We start from the raw sequence: 21404 nt of genomic DNA, 5'->3' as shown, positions 1-21404 counted from the left end.
ATAAAAACATAATGAAATGTCAAACATTAAAAATTTCCGGATACAGATCAGATTTGGATTGGTGAGCACGGGCAAATAATAATTATCCATCTTTTGAGTCCCTTTTATGCTTATTACTCTCACGGGTCGAGGGGGCTCCTCCCGCCACACAGAAAAAAAGGAGGAGCCGGGGTTCCCTCTTGGCGGACTCCGATCCTTCCTCTCCTTGTTCAGCCAAGCCGGAAGTGGGCGTTCTACCCACCACGACTCGTTCTCCGGAAGTGGACGTGTGAGCTTCCGTTCCCGTCCTCCTTTCGCTCTCTCTCTCTCCCTTTTCTCTCTCCCTTCCCGGCTCGCCGGCCGTTGATCGCCTGCAACAAGGAAGCCAAGATGGCGGCGGCGGGAGGAGGCGAGTGCGACGTGATCATGACGCCCGCGGCGGCGAACCTGGTGGCGCCTTCTCACCCTGAGGGGCCGGCGATGTTGAGCGACGAGGACGAGGACGCGGGGACGCGCAGGTAAGAGCCTCCGCCCGAGGGCCCCCTCCAGGCACACTCCCCACACGGGGGGGGGAGACCCATGGAGGGGGGAGGGGCTGCCTCGGTGTGCGGGTGGGGGAGGGGAGAAGGCGGCGAGGGGCGGGGCTTCCACTGCAGGTGAGGGAGGGGGAAGTAAGTGGGGGTTGGGGGGTGCGCGCGAGAGAGAGGTGCATTGTCGTCAGCTGTGCCCCCAAAGGACCGTAGGATAAAGCCAATTAATTGTGTGTATTCCCTGTATGTGTCGCTGGACTACAATTCCCATCATCCCTTAGATGGCCAGGGGGGTGATGGGAGCTGTAGTCCATCAAGATCGTGGGGGGGGGGCAAGACTGAGAGAGGCTGGCCTGTGTAGACCCGTGTGCTGCTTCTGAAATGCCAGGTGCTGGGAGGGTGAGTCATGGGAGGGGGGCTATCCCTCAAAAGAGTCTGCCTTGCAAGGAGAAAGGTCCCCAGTTCAGTCCCCGCTGGCAACTCCAGGTTGGGCTGGGGAGAGGCTTCCTAGGCTGAAACCCCGGAGAAATGCTGCCAGCCAGTGTAGGCAGTACTGAGCAAGATGGGCCAGCGGTTCTGACTTGGTATAAGGCAGCTTACTATGTTCCTGGAAGGTTCCTCCTTTAATTCTCCACTTATTAGGCTTCGTAGAAGCCTCTTAACTGCACACCGTTAGGAATAGTATATTGTGCAAGAGGGGTCCTTGGTCCCATACAGTACAGTGGTACCTCGGGTTACATATGCTTCAGGTTACAGACGCTTCAGGTTACAGACTCCGCTAACCCAGAAATAGTACCTCAGGTTAAGAACTTTGCTTCAGGATGAGAACAGAAATCATAGAATCATAGAATCATAGAGTTGGAAGAGACCACAAGGGCCATCGAGTCCAACCCCCTGCCAAGCAGGAAACACCATCAGAGCACTCCTGACATATGGTTGTCAAGCCTCTGCTTAAAGACCTCCAAAGGAGGAGACTCCACCACACTCCTTGGCAGCAAATTCCACTGTCGAACAGCTCTTACTGTCAGGAAGTTCTTCCTAATGTTTAGGTGGAATCTTCTTTCTTGTAGTTTGGATCCATTGCTCCGTGTCCGCTTCTCTGGAGCAGTAGAAAACAACCTTTCTCCCTCCTCTATGTGACATCCTTTTATATATTTGAACATGGCTATCATATCACCCCTTAACCTCCTCTTCTCCAGGCTAAACATGCCCAGCTCCCTTAGCCGTTCCTCATAAGGCATCGTTTCCAGGCCTTTGACCATTTTGGTTGCCCTCTTCTGGACACGTTCCAGTTTGTCAGTGTCCTTCTTGAACTGTGGTGCCCAGAACTGGACACAGTACTCCAGGTGTGGTCTGACCAGAGCAGAATACAGTGGCACTATTACTTCCCTTGATCTAGATGCTATACTCCTATTGATGCAGCCCAGAATTGCATTGGCTTTTTTAGCTGCCGCGTCACACTGTTGGCTCATGTCAAGTTTGTGGTCAACCAAGACTCCTAGATCCTTTTCACATGTACTGCTCTCAAGCCAGGTGTCACCCATCTTGTATTTGTGCCTCTCATTTTTTTTGCCCAAGTGCAATACTTTACATTTCTCCCTGTTAAAATTCATCTTGTTTGTTTTTGCCCAGTTCTCTAATCTGTCAAGGTCGTTTTGAAGTGTGATCCTGTCCTCTGGGGTGTTAGCCACCCCTCCCAGTTTGGTGTCATCTGCAAATTTGATCAGGATGCCCTTGAGTCCATCATCCAAGTCGTTGATAAAGATGTTGAATAAGACCGGGCCCAAGACAGAACCCTGTGGCACCCCACTAGTCACTCTTCTCCAGGATGAAGAGGAACCATTGATGAGCACCCTTTGGGTTCGGTCAGTCAGCCAGTTACAAATCCACTGAGTGGTAGCATAGTCAAGACCACATTTTACCAGCTTCTTTACAAGAATATCATGGGGCACCTTGTCAAATGCTTTGCTGAAATCAAGGTAGGCTACATCCACTGCGTTCCCTTCATCTACCAGGCTTGTAATTCTGTCAAAAAACGAGATCAGGTTAGTCTGACATGACTTATTTTTCAGAAATCCATGCTGACTATTGGTGATCACAGCATTCCTTTCTAGGTGCTCACAGACTGTTTGCTTAATGATCTGCTCCAGAATCTTCCCTGCTATTGATGTCAGACTGACTGGGCGGTAATTATTTGGGTCCTCTCTTTTCCCCTTTTTGAAAATAGGAACAACATTTGCCCTCCTCCAGTCTGCCGGGACTTCGCCTGTTCTCCAGGAATTCTCAAAGATGACTGCCAGTGGTTCTGAGATGACATCTGCCAGTTCTTTTAATACTCTTGGATGCAGTTCATCTGGCCCTGGAGACTTGAATACATCTAATCTAGCCAAATATTCTTGTACTATCTCCTTAGTTATTCTGGGCTGTGTTTCCTTTGCTGAATCATTTGCTTCAAATTCTTCAGGTCGGGCATTGTCTTCTTTATCGGAGAAGACTGAGGCAAAGAAGGCATTGAGGAGTTCAGCCCTTTCTGTGTCCCCTGTTTGCATTTCACCATCTTCTCCTCTGAGTGACCCCACTGTTTCTTTGTTCTTCCTTTTGCTACGAACATACCCATAAAAGCCTTTTTTGTTGCTTTTAACCTCTCTAGCAAGCCTGAGTTCATTCTGTGCTTTAGCTTTTCTGACTTTGTGTCTACACGTGCTGGCTATTTGTTTGAATTCCTCTTTGGTGGTTTCCCCCCTTTTCCATTTTTTGTACACATCCTTTTTTAATCTTAATTCAGTTAAAAGTTCTTTAGATAGCCACCCTGGTTTCTTTAGGCACCTTCCATGTTTTCGTCTCATTGGTATTGCCTGACGTTGTGCTTTTACTATCTCCGTCTTAACAAACTCCCAGCCATCATGAACTCCCTTTCCTTTTAGTATTGCTGTCCATGGGATCTCACCCAGCACTTCCCTAAGTTTTATGAAGTCGGCTTTCTTAAAGTCAAGAAATTGAGTCCTAGTATGCTTGGGACGCGGGTGGCGCTGTGGGCTAAAGCCTCAACGCCTAGGGCTTGCCGATCGAAAGGTCGGCGGTTCGAATCCCCGCGGCGGGGTGCGCTCCCGCTGCTCGGTCCCAGCGCCTGCCCACCTAGCAGTTCGAAAGCACCTCCGGGTGCAAGTAGATAAATAGGTACCGCTTACCAGCGGGAAGGTAAACGGCGTTCCGTGTGCGGCTCTGGCTCGCCAGAGCAGCGATGTCACGCTGGCCACGTGACCCGGAAGTGTCCCCGGACAGCGCTGGCCCCCGGCCAATAAATGTGAGATGGGCGCACAAACCCCACAGTCTGTCAAGACTGGCCCGTTCGGGCAGGGGTACCTTTACCTTTACCTATGCTTGGCTGCTACTGTCCGCTGTATAGTAAACTTCAGAAGAGCATGATCACTCGCGCCTAATGATCCTTCCACATCTACCCCACTAACCAGGTCATCAACATTGGTTAGGACCAGGTCTAAAATGGCTGTTCCTCTTGTTGCTTCTCCCACTTTCTGGACAATGAAGTTGACAATGAAATCGTGCTCTGGCGGTGCGGCAGCAGCAAGGAGGCCCCATTAGCTAATGTGGTGCTTCAGGTTCAGAACAGTTTCAGATTAAGAACAGACCTCCAGAAAGAATTAAGTCCTTAACCCGAGGTACCACTGTGTTTGAGGTTTTAAAGTGTCTATGTGTGAGGGTTTAACAGTAGGATTTAGTCCCCAAAAGAGCCCAAGGCTCAGCCCAGGAGTCTTCATCCTCTTTCGAGCCTGATGTGTGCGCTTAAGGCAGAGTTCAATGGGCCGTGTTCCCTAATGCTGCAGTTCTAAGTGTATTTATGATTACGTTATTATTTATCAAAAGTCCTTGAAGCGCTTCACATCCCAGGGATCCTTGGCATACGATCCAGTATTGCCGTAGTGTAACTGTATTTGTTTGGTTCATTTTTATCTGTTAACTTTATTTCCCACCTTTCCACAAAATGGTGCTCAAGGCAGCTAATGGTGCTCATGGTGGCTAAAAGTTTTAGAAGCATTGGGGTTAGGGATTGTGGTGGCGTACACATCATATGCTTAAAACACATACACACCGCTGCAGCTGTAAAGAATCCAGGGGACTGAAGGGTGGTGGGAATTGTAGTTCTGTTAGGGGCAAACTACAGTTCCCAAGATTCTTTGGGAGAAGTCATGTGCTTTTGACAGTGTGATGAGTGCAGCACAGGGTGCCCTCTTGGGTTGGGGATGGATCAAAGCTGTTCTTCCAGTGGGAAGTTGCCATACAACGTCTATAAATGGGGATGAATACCATATTGGTGTTTCTGGTTGGTTTGTATTAGTTCACTTATTGCAGAGAACTAATTGGAGTTCCAGTTTGAAATATTTGGTGGGACACTGCATTTCCCCATCTTGTTGATAAAAGTTGCAAGTCTGGTGTTAAGTGGAAGCAATCAATTGTTTTACGAAAGTGACTAGAAGACTGCTTCAGTAGAAATGAGGGTTTAACCTTCCACTCGTTTCTCACTTATAAGCCTGGTTGGCTTACAGCCAGGTCTGTTCTTTGGGGAGAAAAATAAATATTTTAAGCTTATCTTGTGGCTAAGTCAGTGACTAGTCCAGAGGTGTATTGTGAAAACCGATTGCCCTTGAGTCGTGGTTTGCGGAGAGTTTCGGATAACAATTCAAGAACTTGTGATTTGTTCTCTGTGAGGGAATGGCTAGATCTCACACTTTGCATCAGGTCCAGGAAACCTTTGGCCCTCCAGATGTTGCTGCGTTACAACGCTCACCATACCTGGCCTTTGGCTGTGTTTGCAGGGGTGATGGGAGTTGTCATTCAGCAACATCTGGATGGCCAAAAGCTCCCAAGTTCAATCCCTGATATCTCCCAAGTAAGACTGATGGGGGTAGCATGTACAGTGGTACCTCGGGTTACAGACGCTTCAGGTTACAGACTCCGCTAACCCAGAAATAGTACCTCAGGTTAAGAACTTTGCTTCAGGATGAGAACAGAAATTGGCCTCCGGCGGTGCATTGGCAGCAGGAGGCCCCATTAGCTAAAGTAGTGCTTCAGGTTAAGAACAGTTTCAGGTTAAGAATGGACCTCCAAAACGAATTAAATACTTAACCCGAAGTACCACTGTATCTGAAATGCTGGACAGCAACTGCCTTTCAGTGTAAAGTAGATAAGAATGAGCTACATAGACTAGTCATCTGATTAAGTATAGTAGCAACTTCCAGGGTAACTACTGGAGCGGTGACCTTGTCTGACCAAATGAGCAGGGAGATGTGACAGAAGGGGAAAAAATCCTTTTCTGGATGCCTAACTTAACTGAATGAGATTTTTGTGGGGAAAGGAAATGGCACGTGTTTCTTTGGACTTTTTTCCTGCCCTACGGTCTTGGGGTGTGTCACAGTTATTACAGTAATGAGAGATAGGGAACGGTTAATTTAGCTGTCCTGCTCCCAGTTTGACTCACAGCACTTGTGATTAACCATTTTGCAAAAGGTAAACAATGTGGTTTTTCTTAAGGGAGTCTGGTAAAATGGGTTAGACTTGAGTGAGAAAGAGTGATGTGCCCTTGGTGAGCTCATGGCTTAGGTGGGGTTTGAATGTTAGCTTCCCATAGGCAAAGCCCATGCTGATTCTCCAAAAGTAGCAGCAGCTACTAAACCACCCCCACCCTAGTCACAAGGAGTACCGTATGGTCTCTTGTTGCCCACACAAAGATCCAGAGGATATGTCTGGAAGCAATGGGCTGTCTTCAAAGAAGTTGTCCTCTCCCTGCACACGCACACACACACACCCCGCTTCAGAGATTTGCAGGGCATAGGGATAGAAGAGGGTGAAGAAGTCCCATCCGTTGTGCAGGTGGACGTTATTGTGCTAACAGAACAACTTTGTTAGATGCTACCCAATGGCTCTGCCCTTAAACTGTCTAACAGTTCACTTTGGCATACCAGGGCATGAGGTCACTGTTTTGAGAAAAGAAAGGAGACAAAAACTTTCTTCCTTCCCCCCTTTAAACTACACCTGGTACTGTTGTCGTGTGAATTTTTAAATGGTATAGTAGGGGGTGCTCTGTGGTTGCTTGGAAGCTTATTAGGGGTTTCTTTAATGAGAAGAGTATTAACTGCAGAAAACACCGAACTGTTTCCCTGTCATTACTCGTCTCTTCCTTTATGTACAGATGCAAGACAGTATTTAACAATACTCCTTTTTAAACAAAGCAAAACTGTCACCAAGTAGGCCTTGCCAGTGCCCTACATGTGCTAACTGCTTCCCCAAATGCATTCCCCAATCTTGTTCTTCAGCCGGTAACTCAATATAGAAAGGGTTCTCTGAAACTTGAAAGCCACAGCAGTACAACATAGCTTGGGTGATCCTGGTTACGGCCGCAAAAGGTGACATTATGAATGGCTGAGAGTCACATTAGGTTATTAGTACCTCTGGAATTCCCTGCAAATGCTCCTTGGAAAAGCCAATATTGTAAGCAAGTTCAAAAAAGGACAAGATGGTAGGGCTTCTTTTCCACAATTTGGTAGGATGCTCAATGTATCTAGCCTAACACCCATTCCTATTAGTTGTGATTTAAGCAGACTGTGATTGGGAGCAGAGGTCTCTTCTTCAACATCCTGAGGCATCTAGCTATAAACCCTGTCCGTGATCCAACTGAGCTCTTCTTATTTTGATAAACACATTGGTTCCTGCTGTGATCCAGGCCTTTGCTCTCTTTGTGTTGAGTCATAGAATTGTAGAGTTGGGAGGGACCTCGAGGCCAAGGGTCATCTAGTCCAGCCCCCTTCAATGCAGGAATCTCAACTAAAGCATCCATGACAGATGGCCATCCATCCTCTGCTAAAACTTCCAAGGAAGGAGAGTCCTACTCCTCATGGAAGTCTATTCCACTATCGAACGTCTCTTAGTTTCAGAAGTCTTTTGGTGTTATACTTTGAGAACTATGGGAGAAGAACAGAACCACTTTTAATCTAGGCAGCCCTGTGGGATGCTGAAATGTTTGTGGAAGAGTGCAGAAGAGGGAGAGAAGTAACTTGGGGAAGCTGACTTGCAGAGCATGTTATTGGCATGGCATCTTGGCAGAGAGGGCCCAAGCAATAAATAGTCAGTGTCAAAGTTATAAAAATACACGGGAGTCAAAGAGATGACAAATATTGTCCATTGACCTTACTTCCAAGTCACCCTGCAGATGAAGTTCATCTGTTCACTGCAGGACATGGAACGCAAACAGCTTAGAAGTTGCCCATTCATTGTATTTTGCCCTTGGGTGGTGGCTCCAAGAAGGTCCTTGAAGTGTATATCAGAACTGTATCGAGAATGAGACTTTTCTCTTGAGTAGTCTTTAGTCTGCAGCATGCCTTGGAGACTGGGGCAACTCCCCAAGAGACAGCATGCAAGTTGACAAGGAAGCTAGAAATGTGTTCATCACCATTCATGTGGAAATTTCCAGGTGTAACTTGGGACTCTGGAAAAACCTGGATGATTATTTTTGTTTGCTTGTTTGTTTACAGTTCCTGGCTTCTAAAATAGATAGATACATATTTTTGGACATTCCCAATGTAATTCTAAAACTCGCCATGGAATTTGCTTTAACTGCATTCAGAGGTAAAATTACTCTTGCCTTGGTATTGCTGCAGTGGGATAATTCCACCAGAGTAACTGCAGGTGTTGAAAAGCATTATTTATTTTTAAGCGTTTTGAATTCTCACAGAGTGGCCTGCACGTTATTTGTGATATCCACCAACTAATCTACTGGGTTCTCAGAGACTTTTTACAGGAAATACATTGTATGTTTGACCAGATTCCTTTAGGAAAGTGAGTTGTGTTTTTTGTTCAAATCGAAATGTGAGTTCTAAAGGGCCAGATGATAGATAACACGGCTAACCTTGTGGCCCAGAGGTAGATCTCCTGCAACATTAAACTATCCCCTACTTACTTTCCCTTTTAAGTCAGAAATTAACAAATGTAATCCAGAGCACAGGAACAAGTGAGTTATGTCGCAGAAACACAGTTGGACTCTGCTCATGAAGCCTGTCCCTATGCCTTATGACTTTCTCAGGGTCTTTTCACATGTTACAAGGAAAGGCATGCCTATTCTCTACATGGTGCCATAGCAACTCCATAGAAGGTGTGAAGGGAAAGTGTATGTCTGAAAGCACAGGGTGAGAGCACTGCCATGGATCCATGATTACTTGAGGAATACCATGGAGGCGTCCCTCTGCTGTGTCTGTTATGAGGCCATGGCGTCTGGTATTCTGGAGCTCTTAACGAGAAGAGGAATAGCTAGCAAGATTTGTTGTGGGTGTTGCTTTGTACAGTGGTGCCTCGGTTCTTGAACAAAATCCATTCCGGAAGCTCGTTCGGCTTCTGAAATGTTCGAAAACTGAGGCACGGCTTCCCATTGGTTGCAAGAGCTTCTTGCATTCAGCAGAAGCTGTGTCTCACATTCAGGTTCCCAAAAAAATTGAAAACAGAAGAATTTACTTATGGGTTTTTGGCGTTTGAGAACTGAAATGTATGACAACGGAGGCGTTCGGGAACCGCAATTCCACTGTATATTTAAATGGTAAAGCAGCATAACTATGAAGATTTAATGCCTATTTTCTTAAATACAGTAACCCAGCATATTACGTTCCAGGGATTGTGCCCATAGCCAAAATTGCTTCATTCAAAACCCATTGTGTTCAAAGGCGAGTGGGGTTGCCAGAGTCATTTTTCCTGCAACCCCATCCCCTTTCTGCCCCCTTCATTTTTATTTTTTGATTTGCCATGTATGAGCTTTAAGGCTTTCTTGACAGAAGAGAACTGTTCTTCTTCTCTGCTTTGAGAGTGCCCTATCCAAGAATTCTCTCTGGCCAGACCTATTTAGAGCACGAGGACTCAGCCGCTCCTTGAGTCTCTTACAGTTCCTGGATATTTGGCAGCTTACTAGTTTCCAGGAAAACGAAACCAAAGGCTGCTGAATTCCTAGGGAGGCAGTGCAGTGGTGTGCTGCAGGCAAAGTGATCTGTGGCACGACCTTAACAGGAAAGAGAATCTCAGTGATGCGGTTTTGAGGTTGCAATTTGTCAGCAGCAGCTTTCCCAGTTCCTTTCCTGCCCTGCCCATGTGTATACGAAAGAAATCTGCAGAATGAAGCACAAGCCATGTGGCTCAGTGCCTGCTTTTTGAACACCTTGTTGGAGCAGGCAGGCTACTGTTTTCCATGTTAAACACTAGAGGGCACCAGCGCACAGATGGATAGTTTTTCTCATGCCACAATAACCTGCATTGTGTGTTGTTTGGCCTGCCATCATACAAGTCAGATCTGGAGCAGGCACAAAAATCATCTCTGGGCAGGCCCTACCTTCGATCCCAGCCTCCCATATTTAATTTCCTCATTTTGCAATGATTCAATTTCCCTGCACCTTAGGTTGTATCTCCCTGTTCACGGAGTGCTGCAGGAAGAGAGAAACAGCCACTGCATGCCCGTGGTGCTTGCTAGATGCAAAAGGATAATTTTGTGAGCCACAGCCTGAAAGAAGAAGGGGGAAACTGTAAGGTAAATAGGATGTGTTAGGCCCCAGGCATGAAAAAACGTGAATCCCTATTATTGCTTCATGCCTGGTCTTAAGTTGAATTTTGTATGTGGAAAAGCTGGTCAGACTTTTTCCTGTTTTCTCAGGAAACTCAACGCTTTCCATATAGATTTTTTGGCATGAGAACTTATCCTGCACATCTGCTGCAGAATCCTAGCACATTGCAGAAAAATATGCAATGCACTCTAGACCTCACACTTGGTTCATGCAGGTTCTCCACCCAAACCTGTTGCTCTGCTTTAACTGAAAGTGCGACCTGGAACATAATCTAGCATTCTCCTGCAGTTGCACATTGCAAGAAAGGATTAGTGGTGGGCAAGCTGTCCATCTTAGGAGCTTGTCCACCCTTCATGATCTCATTGCCGTCTGTAGAATGCCAGTTCTACACAGTTTGAAAGTCGCATATCTGGGACACCTAAAAACGGTGCTGAGGGAATGGCAGCTTACATAAATTGTCCCACATATGCACATATTTTGCATATGCTGCATGATCTATTCTGCTGAACTCAGCCTGACATAAAAACAAAAAACTCTAAGGCCCTGGGCAGTGGAAATACTGCTCACCCCTGACCTGAGATTGAACCAGGATGAGTATGTACTCATAAGGGAATTGTAGAATTGGAAAGGACCATGAGGGTCACTTAGTCCAGGGGTCAGCAAACTTACTGCACCTTGGGTCAGTGTCTCCAGTGCCGATCGCCCAGAGGGCGGGGGAGCGTGTACCCATACGTGTGCACACACGCTATTTCTGGCGCACTTCCAGGTCGGAGGAGCACCGGGAATAGCTTGTGCGCATGTCCATGGGCCTCCTCCAACCCAGATGTGCACCGCAAACAACACTTGCGCATGCGCACAAGCTATTTCCAGTGCTCCTCCGACCCAGAAGTGGGCAGCCGCACAGGGCTGGTACAAGCGGGCGGCGGGGGTCGCCGCGGGCCGGATAAATGAGTCCCTCGGGCCTTCTCCGGCCCGCAGACCTTAGTTTGAGGACCCCTGACTTAGTCCAACACCTACCATGTGGGAATCTTTTGCCCTATGTGGGGCTCAAACCCACAACCCTGAGATTTAGAGTCTCATGCTCTACCAACTGAGCTACTTTCACCATCCATCTTCTTCAGTGGTTTTTCTGTTTAGTGGGCATCTGAGAGTCTTTCCTCAGCCTTGATCGAGCCATTAACTAATGGAAGCCATGGAAAACAGAGTGAGGATGTCATTCCGCCCACTTCCTTTTTTGATTTTTCAGGTCTTGCACTTTTTGGTGCTGCATTTTCAAATTTCGCCGCAGCCCTGGGGACTAGGTACTGAATATTATTTTAATTGAAGCGGGACATCCCTGGCGTCTCTCTCCTTGCAGGTGGAACCAGAAGCTGTGTGCATTTTTTCCATCTTTTCTCTAACAGTTGGATTCAGTTGCTTATCAGCCCTTTGTCCCTGAAATGGCCTGTTGGTTTTTTTTTTAATCTTGGTTGGCTGTTCCATCTGGCTGCGAGGGGCCGAGTTTCACACCTGCTTCCTGCTTCGGTACTGTGGAAGTGTACTGGTGTGTGGTACTCAAGAGGTATGCACATCTTAGTCCTTCCTTCGTGGTTCCTTTTTTTAGATGCTTATTGTAACTCTGTCCCCCACCCCCAGGGTTCACCAGAGAGGGACGCCAACTCCTCGCCCAACAAAGAGACCCATTCAGAGAACTGGATTGTATTTTTAGCCGAGGCAGATTCTTTCTCCAGCTTTAAAAGTAGCAAATGGGGGGACGCAGCCTACATCAGTGCGGGCCTTGCAGAATGACCTCATTCAGGCTTTGGCATCTGTTCGGAGCAGAAACAATCACTCATGATATCAGGAGATCAGAATTTCCCCCCTTGTTGTGGTAGTAGGAGTAGTTCGTAAACAAGTGCAGGGCTCACTTCTGAAATATATCTGATGTGTGCGTTCTCCACATTGATGAGACATGGTGGACCTCGGTAGCTGTAGTTTTGGTGTGTGAGCTGTGAGCTTCTGTTGATTTGTCTGCTTCAGATCCTTCAAAAAAGCCTAGTGCATTTTGCCCCCCCCCCCCCGCTAAGCCTCCTTGGTGCAAAAGCCTGTATATCTCTTCTCCTAGCAAAGCAACAGTGAAAGCTCTAATAGAGCAGTCAAAGCAAAAACCTCTTTGTAGTGTTCAGTACTTGTTGCAGGAACTTTTGCTGTTTCTCAGAAGCTTACTGGAGATTTTTAATGAGAACATCAGTAACAACCTCCTAAAAAACAGCTTGCCTGCCATTATTGATCTTCTCTTTGGAGATATGTATCCTCAGGCTATTTTAAGGAACCTTCTAAGGCAAATATGTATAGGGCAGATTCACAGACCCCACATGCTTGGCATAGGGCCCTGCATGAAGAAGAAGAAGAAGAAGAAGAAGAAGAAGAAGAAGAAGAAGAAGAGAAGAAGAGTTTGGATTTGATATCCCGCCTTTCACTCCCCTTCAGGAGTCTCAAAGCGGCTAACATTCTCCTTTCCCTTCCTCCCCCACAACAAACACTCTGTGAGGTGAGTGGGGCTGAGAGACTTCACAGAAGTGTGACTGGCCCAAGGTCACCCAGCAGCTGCATGTGGAGGAGCGGAGACGCGAACCCGGTTCCCCAGATTACGCGACTACCGCTCTTAACCATGAATTGATTATACATCCAGAACAGGACCCAGAGTCCTGTTTAATAAAGTGGCATTAAGCCACAGTAGCCCATTTCATCAGACACAATGAGAAACTGGTTGATATTAACCAGGATTTCACATTCCAAAGCCCGGGGCCGAACAATCAACAGCATAAGCAAAAATATAGTAAGATACAATGCATCCATCTTTAATGCACAAATTAAATATGAGTTATTACAAAGCTATCTAATACTTCATTACAGTGGTGCCCCGCAAGACGAATGCCTCGCAAGACAGAAAACTCGCTAGACGAAAGAGTTTTCCGTTTTGGAGGTGCTTCGCAAAACGAATTTCCTATGGGCTTGCTTTGCAAGACGACAATGTCTTGCGAGTTCCTGCGGGTTTTTTTCCCTCCCCCCCTTTTCTAAGCCGCTAAGCCGCTTATCAGCTGATCCGATCAGCAGATAAGCCGCTAATAGCGCTAATCCGCTAATCCGTCAATGGGCTTGCTTCGCAAGACGAAAAAACCGCTAGACGAAGAAAATCACATAACGGATTCTTTTCGTCTTGCGAGGCACCACTGTAATTAATAAACAAGAATGAAGGAGTTCAGAATCCGATTGGACTGTTCTTAGTGCAGACCAGACAATAACCTTAAAAGATGCTTAATCTAATATAATAAAACCAGTTCCCTTCTCTGAAGTTCCAACTATTTTCTTTTTGAGTAATCAGCTTCCAGCCATTTAATACTTCTGCAATTTCCCCTCTCTTCCATTCCTGCAGTTGGCTTTACTACTTCTAATCGTCCCCAAAGTTTTCTTACCTAATCTTTTAAAATACAGTGGACCCTCCAGATACAGTGGTACCTCGGGTTACATACGCTTCAGGTTACATACACTTCAGGTTACATACGCTTCAGGTTACAGGCTCCGCTAACTCAGAAATAGTGCTTCAGGATGAGAACAGAAATTGGGCTCCGGTGGCGCGGCGGCAGCAGGAGGCCCCATTAGCTAAAGTGGTGCTTCAGGTTAAGAACAGTTTCAGGTTAAGTACGAACCTCCGGAATGAATTAAGTACTTAACCCGAGGTACCACTGTACAAACTTAATTCATCCTGGGGGTCTGTACTTACCCTGAAAAGTCTGTATCCAGAGACGCTGCTTCTGCGCATGTGCATGGCGCGATAGAGCGCTTCTGCACATGTGGCTCACAGAGAATCCTGGAAGTATACACTTTCGGGATTGCCGTGTTCGCAACCCAAAATTACGTTACCCGAAGGTAACAACTCGAGGTACCACTGTATCTTTCCATTCTCTAACATGAGCAATTACAAAATTACAAAAATTTACATGGCCCGGGTCCAATAAGGATATCTCTTCCCTTTCTATTTAAGTAAGCTTTTATCTGGATAAATGGGGGAAAGACTCAGCTGGCATAGCAGCTTCCATACTGCTTGTTCACATGTGGTGATCTGGACCCAATCTTGATATAAATCTAACCTGCTGAACAAACCAGTTTTATTGTGGGGAAATGTCTGGGGTATGAAGTGGGGCCAGTCCATTAGTTATGATGTGGGAGGTTTGTTTGTTGTTGTTGTTATTGTTGTTTTTTAAAAAGCACCTTCAGGAAAAGATAAGCACTTGCTGTTACTCCTTTGGCAGTCACCTGTTGTTGTTGTTTTAAAAAAAGACCAACTGTAGTTCTTCTTGTGCAGAAAGGTTTCAAGAGATGGTATCAGTATCTCTTTAAAGAGGCTATGAACCCGAAAGCGGGGAAGAAGGTTTGAGTGGGTGGAGCAGGAAACACGTCTTGCGATTTCTACATTGTGGCAGTCGTCCATTTCTCTTGCCCTTGTACATGCCCACCTGCAGTCCATAACGGGACAGACTTCCAGCACAGGGTTACCACGTCACCTGCTATTTGTAAGAACTAGGCCTAAACCTCCTAATATTCCAACCAGACTCACTGGTCTGGTTCTGACAAAATAAGCTGCAGTGAGCCTTGGACTCAAATCTGTTGCCCTCTCCTCTCCCATTTCGTGCCTGCGAGGAGAAAGTTGGAGCTTTTGCTCTTGACTTCAAACAAGCCACAGTTCCGTGTGACGGTCCAGACCTGAGAAACTGTGGTTTGTTCTACATTCTTTTTAGTGAGAACAGACTAGGGTCAGTCGTATGTTTCTGATCTAGGCTTGTTCTGAAACCATTTTCCAGTGTGTTGATGTGGGGAGCTGACTTTGGTTTTCAAGCCAGAAGAGAATGATTCCAGTCTCCTCTGTTAAGTGAGCCCAACACAAATCCACAGAGTGGGAAATCCTGGTTTCAAATTATGTCTTAATGTGGACCTTGTTTTCTCATGTCTACCTGCAATAAATAACAGTAATTTTTTTTTATTAAAAGAGTGAAAATGAGGGGTTTTGGAACTTTTAAAATTGTTCCTTGACTGTCCCAAACCCATTGAACTGCCTGTGCCACTCCTCTTAAACCACTATATTATGTATAAGCAAGGGACGAATCAGGGCCATGGTTAGCTTCTTGAGCCAAATTTGATTGGCTGCAGTAAACGTGAGCTGCACATGTCATGGCTTTCACCGCCCCTGAGCCGCCTGGGGAGATGAGATGTCCTTGGCTTCTATTGTATTGGCAGAATGGATGAACCATGCCATTCTAGTGAGAACACACTTGGGGGAAGGGAATCCAGAGGGGGTGGCCAGTGTTGGGGCCAGAATGAGGTTAAAACCATGTTAACACACCCCAACACAACTCTCTATTGTTTTGCTCTTTTCTCCAAGGGGCTGTCCTAACATAGCTGGCATTGTCCACTCCAGAGCGCCTTTCTCTTGCCTCTTGCCTGGGAGTAGTGAGGAGGTGGCACTCTGCTGAATAGATCTGCTTAAAGCTGTCTCTCCATTATGGTTTGAGTCTGCTTTGCAGCTATTACTTGATTAGCCCATTGAAAACATTCTGGTCAACTGAAAATATTCCCGTGAGTATGTCAGTTTGGGCCATTGCAAGAAGAGACTTGCGGTATAAGCCAACGTCCTTTCAGACCACCATCCTACAAGGAAGGGGGTGTAGTAGCCATCCCGTCACTTTGTGTCCTCTGAAATTAGTATTCACTGGCATATTTTCTTTCAACTTGGGAGGTTCTTTATAACAATCAGGAGTAATAACCACATAGGCCATTTTGTTCAGGTCTTCACAATAGAAACAAAGGTACAGTTGTAATTTCCTGATTCATTAACCACATGCAAACCTGTTGTTGTTTAGTCGTTTAGTCGTGTCCGACTCTTCGTGACCCCATGGACCAGAGCATGCCAGGCACTCCTGTCTTCCACTGCCTCCCGCAGTTTGGTCAAACTCATGCTGGTAGCTTCGAGAACACTGTCCAACCATCTCGTCCTCTGTCGTCCCCTTCTCCTTGTGCCCTCTGTCTTTCCCCACATCAGGGTCTTTTCCAGGGAGTCTTCTCTTCTCATGAGGTGGCCAAAAATTGGAGCCTCAGCTTCAGGATCTGTCCTTCCAGTGAGCACTCAGGGCTCATTTCGTTAAGAATGGAGAGGTTTGATCTTCTTGCAGTCCATGGGACTCTCAAGAGTCTCCTCCAACACCATAATTCAAAAGCATCAATTCTTCTGTGATCAGCCTTCTTTATGGTCCAGCTCTCACTTCCATACATCACTACTGGGAAAACCATAGCAAGCCTACACACCCTTAAAACCCTATGTGGGAAACCTGTGGCCCATGGGCCTAATTAGGGCCCCCCATGCTTCCTAATTTGGCCCACCAGGCCATTTCCCCTGGCCATGGCCACCTCTAGCCCAGTGGCATATGATGTTAGGTGTGAGACAGGTAATGATTCAGTTGCAAATGAACAATTGAGAAACTTGCTCAGCTTGCATAGTTAATAATAATAATAATAATAATAATAATAATAATAATAATAATAATAATAATAATAATAATTTATACCCTGCCCTCCCCAGCCAAGACTGGGCTCAGGGTGGCTAACACCAGGTATAAAAACAATTGATTAAAATGCAACTTAAAAACAAGATTAAGTACAACATGAAAATGCAGCCTCGTTTCAATAGAAACTCAAATAAAAACTTTTTGGGGATGAAAACGTCAAATCTTCACCAAGGCCAACTATCCAGGCTGGTCCTACGTGGGCCAGAAAAAAGCCAGGGAAGTCCCACAATAGGAATTCCATCACAGAAGGAGAAAGGAAAAGGGGGGAGGGGTTAGTTGACACATGAATTCCTCCAACAGCACCAATGGTGGCCACAGTTGGTGCAAACCAGATCTCCCTCTTAACCAGGATCTGAAACTCACTTTAAACCATGGTTAGGACAGCCATGTATCCTTGGTGATTGTCTAGAAATGGTGCACAGTTCCTTATGAACAACAGCTTTGGATGGGTTTCCTGCTTCTGGGAGGAGTCTTTGCCATTAGCGCCATGGTTAGCTGATTGTGTGACCCGCTATCCTGGGGTTTCCCAAAGTGGGGTCAGTGGGACTGTGCAGGATGTGAATAAAGACCTGGGGTTCAAAAAGAGCCTAGGCAAAGAAGCTCAAGTGGTGTAGTATGAAAAAATACATTGGGAACTACGAGTCTCTGAAACAAAAGACACAGGCACGTACAGAGTGCACATCCCTTGCCAATGAGGAACCTGTATTTAGCATTTGCTTTCTCAGTATAACAGTATTCCTTATTACTTACATATTATGAGTCCTAGCAATGGAGACTGAGTAATAAATGCTGTTTATATATTGACATTCTTCATTTCATTTACGTTCCTAAGAATTTGGACTGGGGTTGATGACAACTTCAGAAGCTCATCAGGGGGTCAATTAACTCAGACATTTGGAAGCCCTGCTCTGTCCTGTTGTCTTGCCTATGCTGGATCTTGCTGCCTCTTCTTGGTTGTGATAGCTTGTTTCTTTTCAGAGAAGCAGAGTCCTTCAAGGAGCAAGGAAATGCCTTTTATGCCAAGAAGGACTACAATGAAGCGTTCAACTACTACACAAAAGCGATAGGTGAGGAGAGAGAGAAAGAATGGCTTTCTTGGTTTGTTAATCGGAGAATTGGTGCAATGTGCCTATGGGTCTATTTGGTGCTGGTCACAAGGGCCTTGATTTCCTTCCTCCAAAAGCTCACACTTCTGCTCTGATTTGTAATACTTCACCTCAGTTCAGGGTAGGCAATACATAGTCAACAACAGAATTCCACAGTAAGATCCAACACCCTGGATGCAGAGGTCCTTGTAACACCTGTGTAATGGCAAGGTTTCTCTTACGCACCAAGCAACACTGTGATTCTCAATATCATAGTTGAACCATATTTGTGTAAGCAAGCTGTCACATACCTGACTGTTTCACATGCAGAAATGTAAAAATTTCAAAGTCCTGAGAATCTCAGCCTTACAAACTAGATTTTTAAAAGTTGCTAAACATGGTTTTGGAGGCAGCTTGAAAAATATGCTAGCAGTATTGGGCTGAAATTTCAGAGTGGATCTTTCCTGGGTCTTCCCCCCACCCCATTTTTTGCTCTCTGAACTTTCCTGCTGATTCCAACCTCTGTTCTCTCCACTCCCCCCCATTTCTTTCCTTTTCTTTCCTCGCCGTTTATATGCCCAGAGCAAAGGCACAAACATTGAAATGAATGGTTTCTACTAAGTGCCATTTTGCTGGGAGTGGGGAGGGAAGAAAATCTATTGGGGGTTGGTGGTGAGGGTTGGCACAAGATCTAAAAAATTAACCTTTTGATTTTTATCAAACTTTAATTGTTAAAGAATAATAACATGCAAACAAAACCACAGACCTCTGAATTTCATTAGGGATCCAGAATTTAGCTTACCAGTGAATGGTGTTTGCTTTCTGCTTCCATCTTATTGAAAGAGCAAGGATCTGGGGATAGGGTAAGGTGGGGATTTCTACTTTGTCTTTGTTGTACTTAACGCTTCTGCCCCCTGTCCTCCAGATGCCTGCCCCAGCAATGCCAGCTACTATGGGAACCGTGCTGCCACGCTCATGATGCTAGGCAAATTCCGGGAGGCCCTGGGAGATGCCCAGCAGTCCGTCAGGATGGACGACAGCTTTTTGCGGGTATGTTATTCCATGTGGCAAGACAGTATCAGCATATAGCACCAATCTTGGCTGCCAATCCATTTCCAAGCCCAGTTCGGAGTGCTGGCTTTGACATATATAACCTTAAACAGTGCAGGACCACAGCAAAGACTGCCTCCTCCCAATATGAGTCCACCTGGACCCTGCGATTATCATCTGAGGCCCTCCTTCATGTGCCTTCTCTGTCAGAGGTCTGGAGGACAGCAATGCAAGAACAGGGCCTTTTCTGTGGTGGCTCCCCGTTTGCAGAATGCGCTCCCCAGGGAGGCTCGCCTGGCATCATCACTTTGTATCCTTAGGCATCAGGCGAAAACTTTCCTCTGTAACCAGGCCTTTGGCCTTTAACTATCTGTGGCTTTTAAGAAGTGGATGGGATGCTTCTGATGTACAGTGGTAACTTGGTTTATGAACTTAATACGTTCCGGAAGTCCATTCTTAAACTGAAACCGTTCTTAAACTGAGGCGTGCTTTCCCTAATGAGGCCTCCCGCCGCCGGTGCCCTTCCACCGTTCGGATTCCTTAGTTCTTAGACCGAGGTAAAGTTCGCAAACCAGGACACAACTTCTGCTTCTGCACAGTTCGTAAACCGAATAGTTTGTAAACAGGGCTGTTCTTAAACCGAGGTACCACTGTACTTTTCTTTCCTCTTGGTTTTAATGTATCTATGTGGGTTTTACTGTCGATGTCTGTTTTAAGTTGCTTTTGGTTGCCGTGGGCAAGATTAAACTACCCACAAATTTAATAAATAATGAAAATAATATGTGCAGCTCCCCTGCTGATGATCCACATTTACACTGCACGCTGTCGAGATTCTCCCAGTCACCACCTCCTTTCTGTTCTCAGGGACACCTACGGGAGGGGAAGTGTCACCTATCTCTGGGCAACGCCATGGCTGCCAGCCGCTGCTTCCAACGAGTTTTAGAACTGGATCATAAAAACGCACAAGCCCAGCAGGAGGTATGGTTTTCTCAAGTCTGAGTTTGCCTGAAGAGAGGGATACTCATCTGGCAGAACTAGGGTAGTTGTCCCGAATCGACAACCTTGGCTTGCTTGTATCTAATAGCATCTAAGGATGTCTTAGCTTGATTCTTAAATATAGAGATTCTTGAGAGTCTCTACAAGGTATAAGGCAGGTATTTGTGGAATTCAAGATATGCAGAAAAGCAGCTGCAATCTTGTTCTTCAGAAGGGGTGACGGGGTTGCAAATATTTTGAATAAAAAAAAAACTTTAGAATTATTTGCTGCATGGGCTGTTAACAGTGGAAACTGACAGTGTTCTTGCTTTGCGTTGCAGCTGAACAACGCCAGAACTGTTCTAGAGTACGAGAAAATTGCCGAAATTGACTTTGAGAAACGGGATTTCCGAAAGGTACAAACGAAGCAGCCTTGCAGTCGCCCGACCGCCGCCTTATCCGCACGACAATGCGGTCTTTCCTTGGGAATGAGTTGGAGATAGGGTTGATTTCCTCCTCACCACCCCAGGACTGAAAGATCTAGGGTTGTTTCTGGTTACTCAATGGAACCAGAATCCAGTCTCCCTTAAATGGCTCATTGCTTGTCCCTGTGTGCCCCCTGCTCATGCTCAGAGTGTATCTTAAGACAGAATAACTTTGCCCCTTTGACCCCGGTGTTAAGGCCTCCGTATATCCCGGTGAATTCCTAGCTCACTTGTCTCCTAATGGCTGAGAGCAGCTGGCTCGCCAGGGACAATCTCAAGTTTGTCTTAAGGAAGAACCCTGCCTTGTCTGAGACTCGAGCCAGTTCTACCCGGGCTTCTCTGTCGCTTGGGCAGCGTCAAACGTGCCCTTTGTTTCTGGAGAAGGAGCATCTCCTTCCCATGGCCTCCATCATTTGGAGAGTCTCGGCGCTTCCCGCTGCCCCCAGCAGTGATGTCACCTATGGGAAGGGGCGGGGGGGGGAGCCGAAAACCCAGCTGAGCCTCGGGCCAAACAATGGTCCCCTTCTTGTGCAGCTGTCACTTCTCTGGAGCAGCAAGAGAGCCCGTGAAGTCACTCATTGAGGCCTGGAGCTTGAGTTAGCCATTTGTCATGGTAGCTTCATCCTGCCCGCCCTTGTCTTAACACTCTGGGCCTATTGGGCTAGTCTGATGGCTGTTGCAGCAGGGTGGTTTCCCCCCTGTTTCAGGAATGCTTCTTGTTACCTCGAGTGCGCGCAGAGTAAAAAAAGTCAATCCTTTATTAGGCATAGCAAACCACACATTATCAAACAAACAGCGTATACCAATTGTGCAAAATAACAAGGTTTGTCCTACTCAGATCTTTTAACTCATGAGAGAATCAATTTGCATAAATAATACAATATAACACTACCACATCACCAATCAGTTAAGAACCACTGAATCTCTCTATAATGGCCCAGTCTTTCTACATGGACAGCACTCAAAAATTCAGCCACTATTAAAGTAATTTGATCATTCCTGTCCGAGAGCAGGTCCTGAACCGCTGGTGGCATAGAATTTAACCTGTTAAGTTGTAAGGCCTCTAATAATTGTCTTCTGGCATAAATGCCAA

The 21404-nt window shown here is 46.2% G+C and overlaps 1 protein-coding gene across 1 annotated transcript in view; it reads left to right on the top strand.

Moving 5' to 3' along the window:
- The first annotated feature begins 266 nt into the window (after positions 1–266).
- The window catches only part of DNAJC7 (DnaJ heat shock protein family (Hsp40) member C7), a 37585-nt gene continuing 16447 nt past the window's right edge, over positions 267–21404 (top strand). The window contains exons 1-5 of the mRNA XM_082194968.1: positions 267–497; positions 17695–17783; positions 18727–18851; positions 19716–19829; positions 20168–20242. Coding sequence (XP_082051094.1) covers positions 370–497; positions 17695–17783; positions 18727–18851; positions 19716–19829; positions 20168–20242 — 531 coding nt within the window. The 5' untranslated portion in view covers positions 267–369. The remainder of the gene's footprint in view (positions 498–17694; positions 17784–18726; positions 18852–19715; positions 19830–20167; positions 20243–21404) is intronic.

Source organism: Podarcis vaucheri, assembly GCF_965113315.1.
Source record: "Podarcis vaucheri genome assembly, chromosome: 13".
In the NCBI taxonomy this organism is placed as follows: Eukaryota; Metazoa; Chordata; class Lepidosauria; order Squamata; family Lacertidae; genus Podarcis; species Podarcis vaucheri.
Note: the sequence above shows the minus strand (reverse complement) of the source record. Positions and strands in the feature narration are given on the sequence as shown.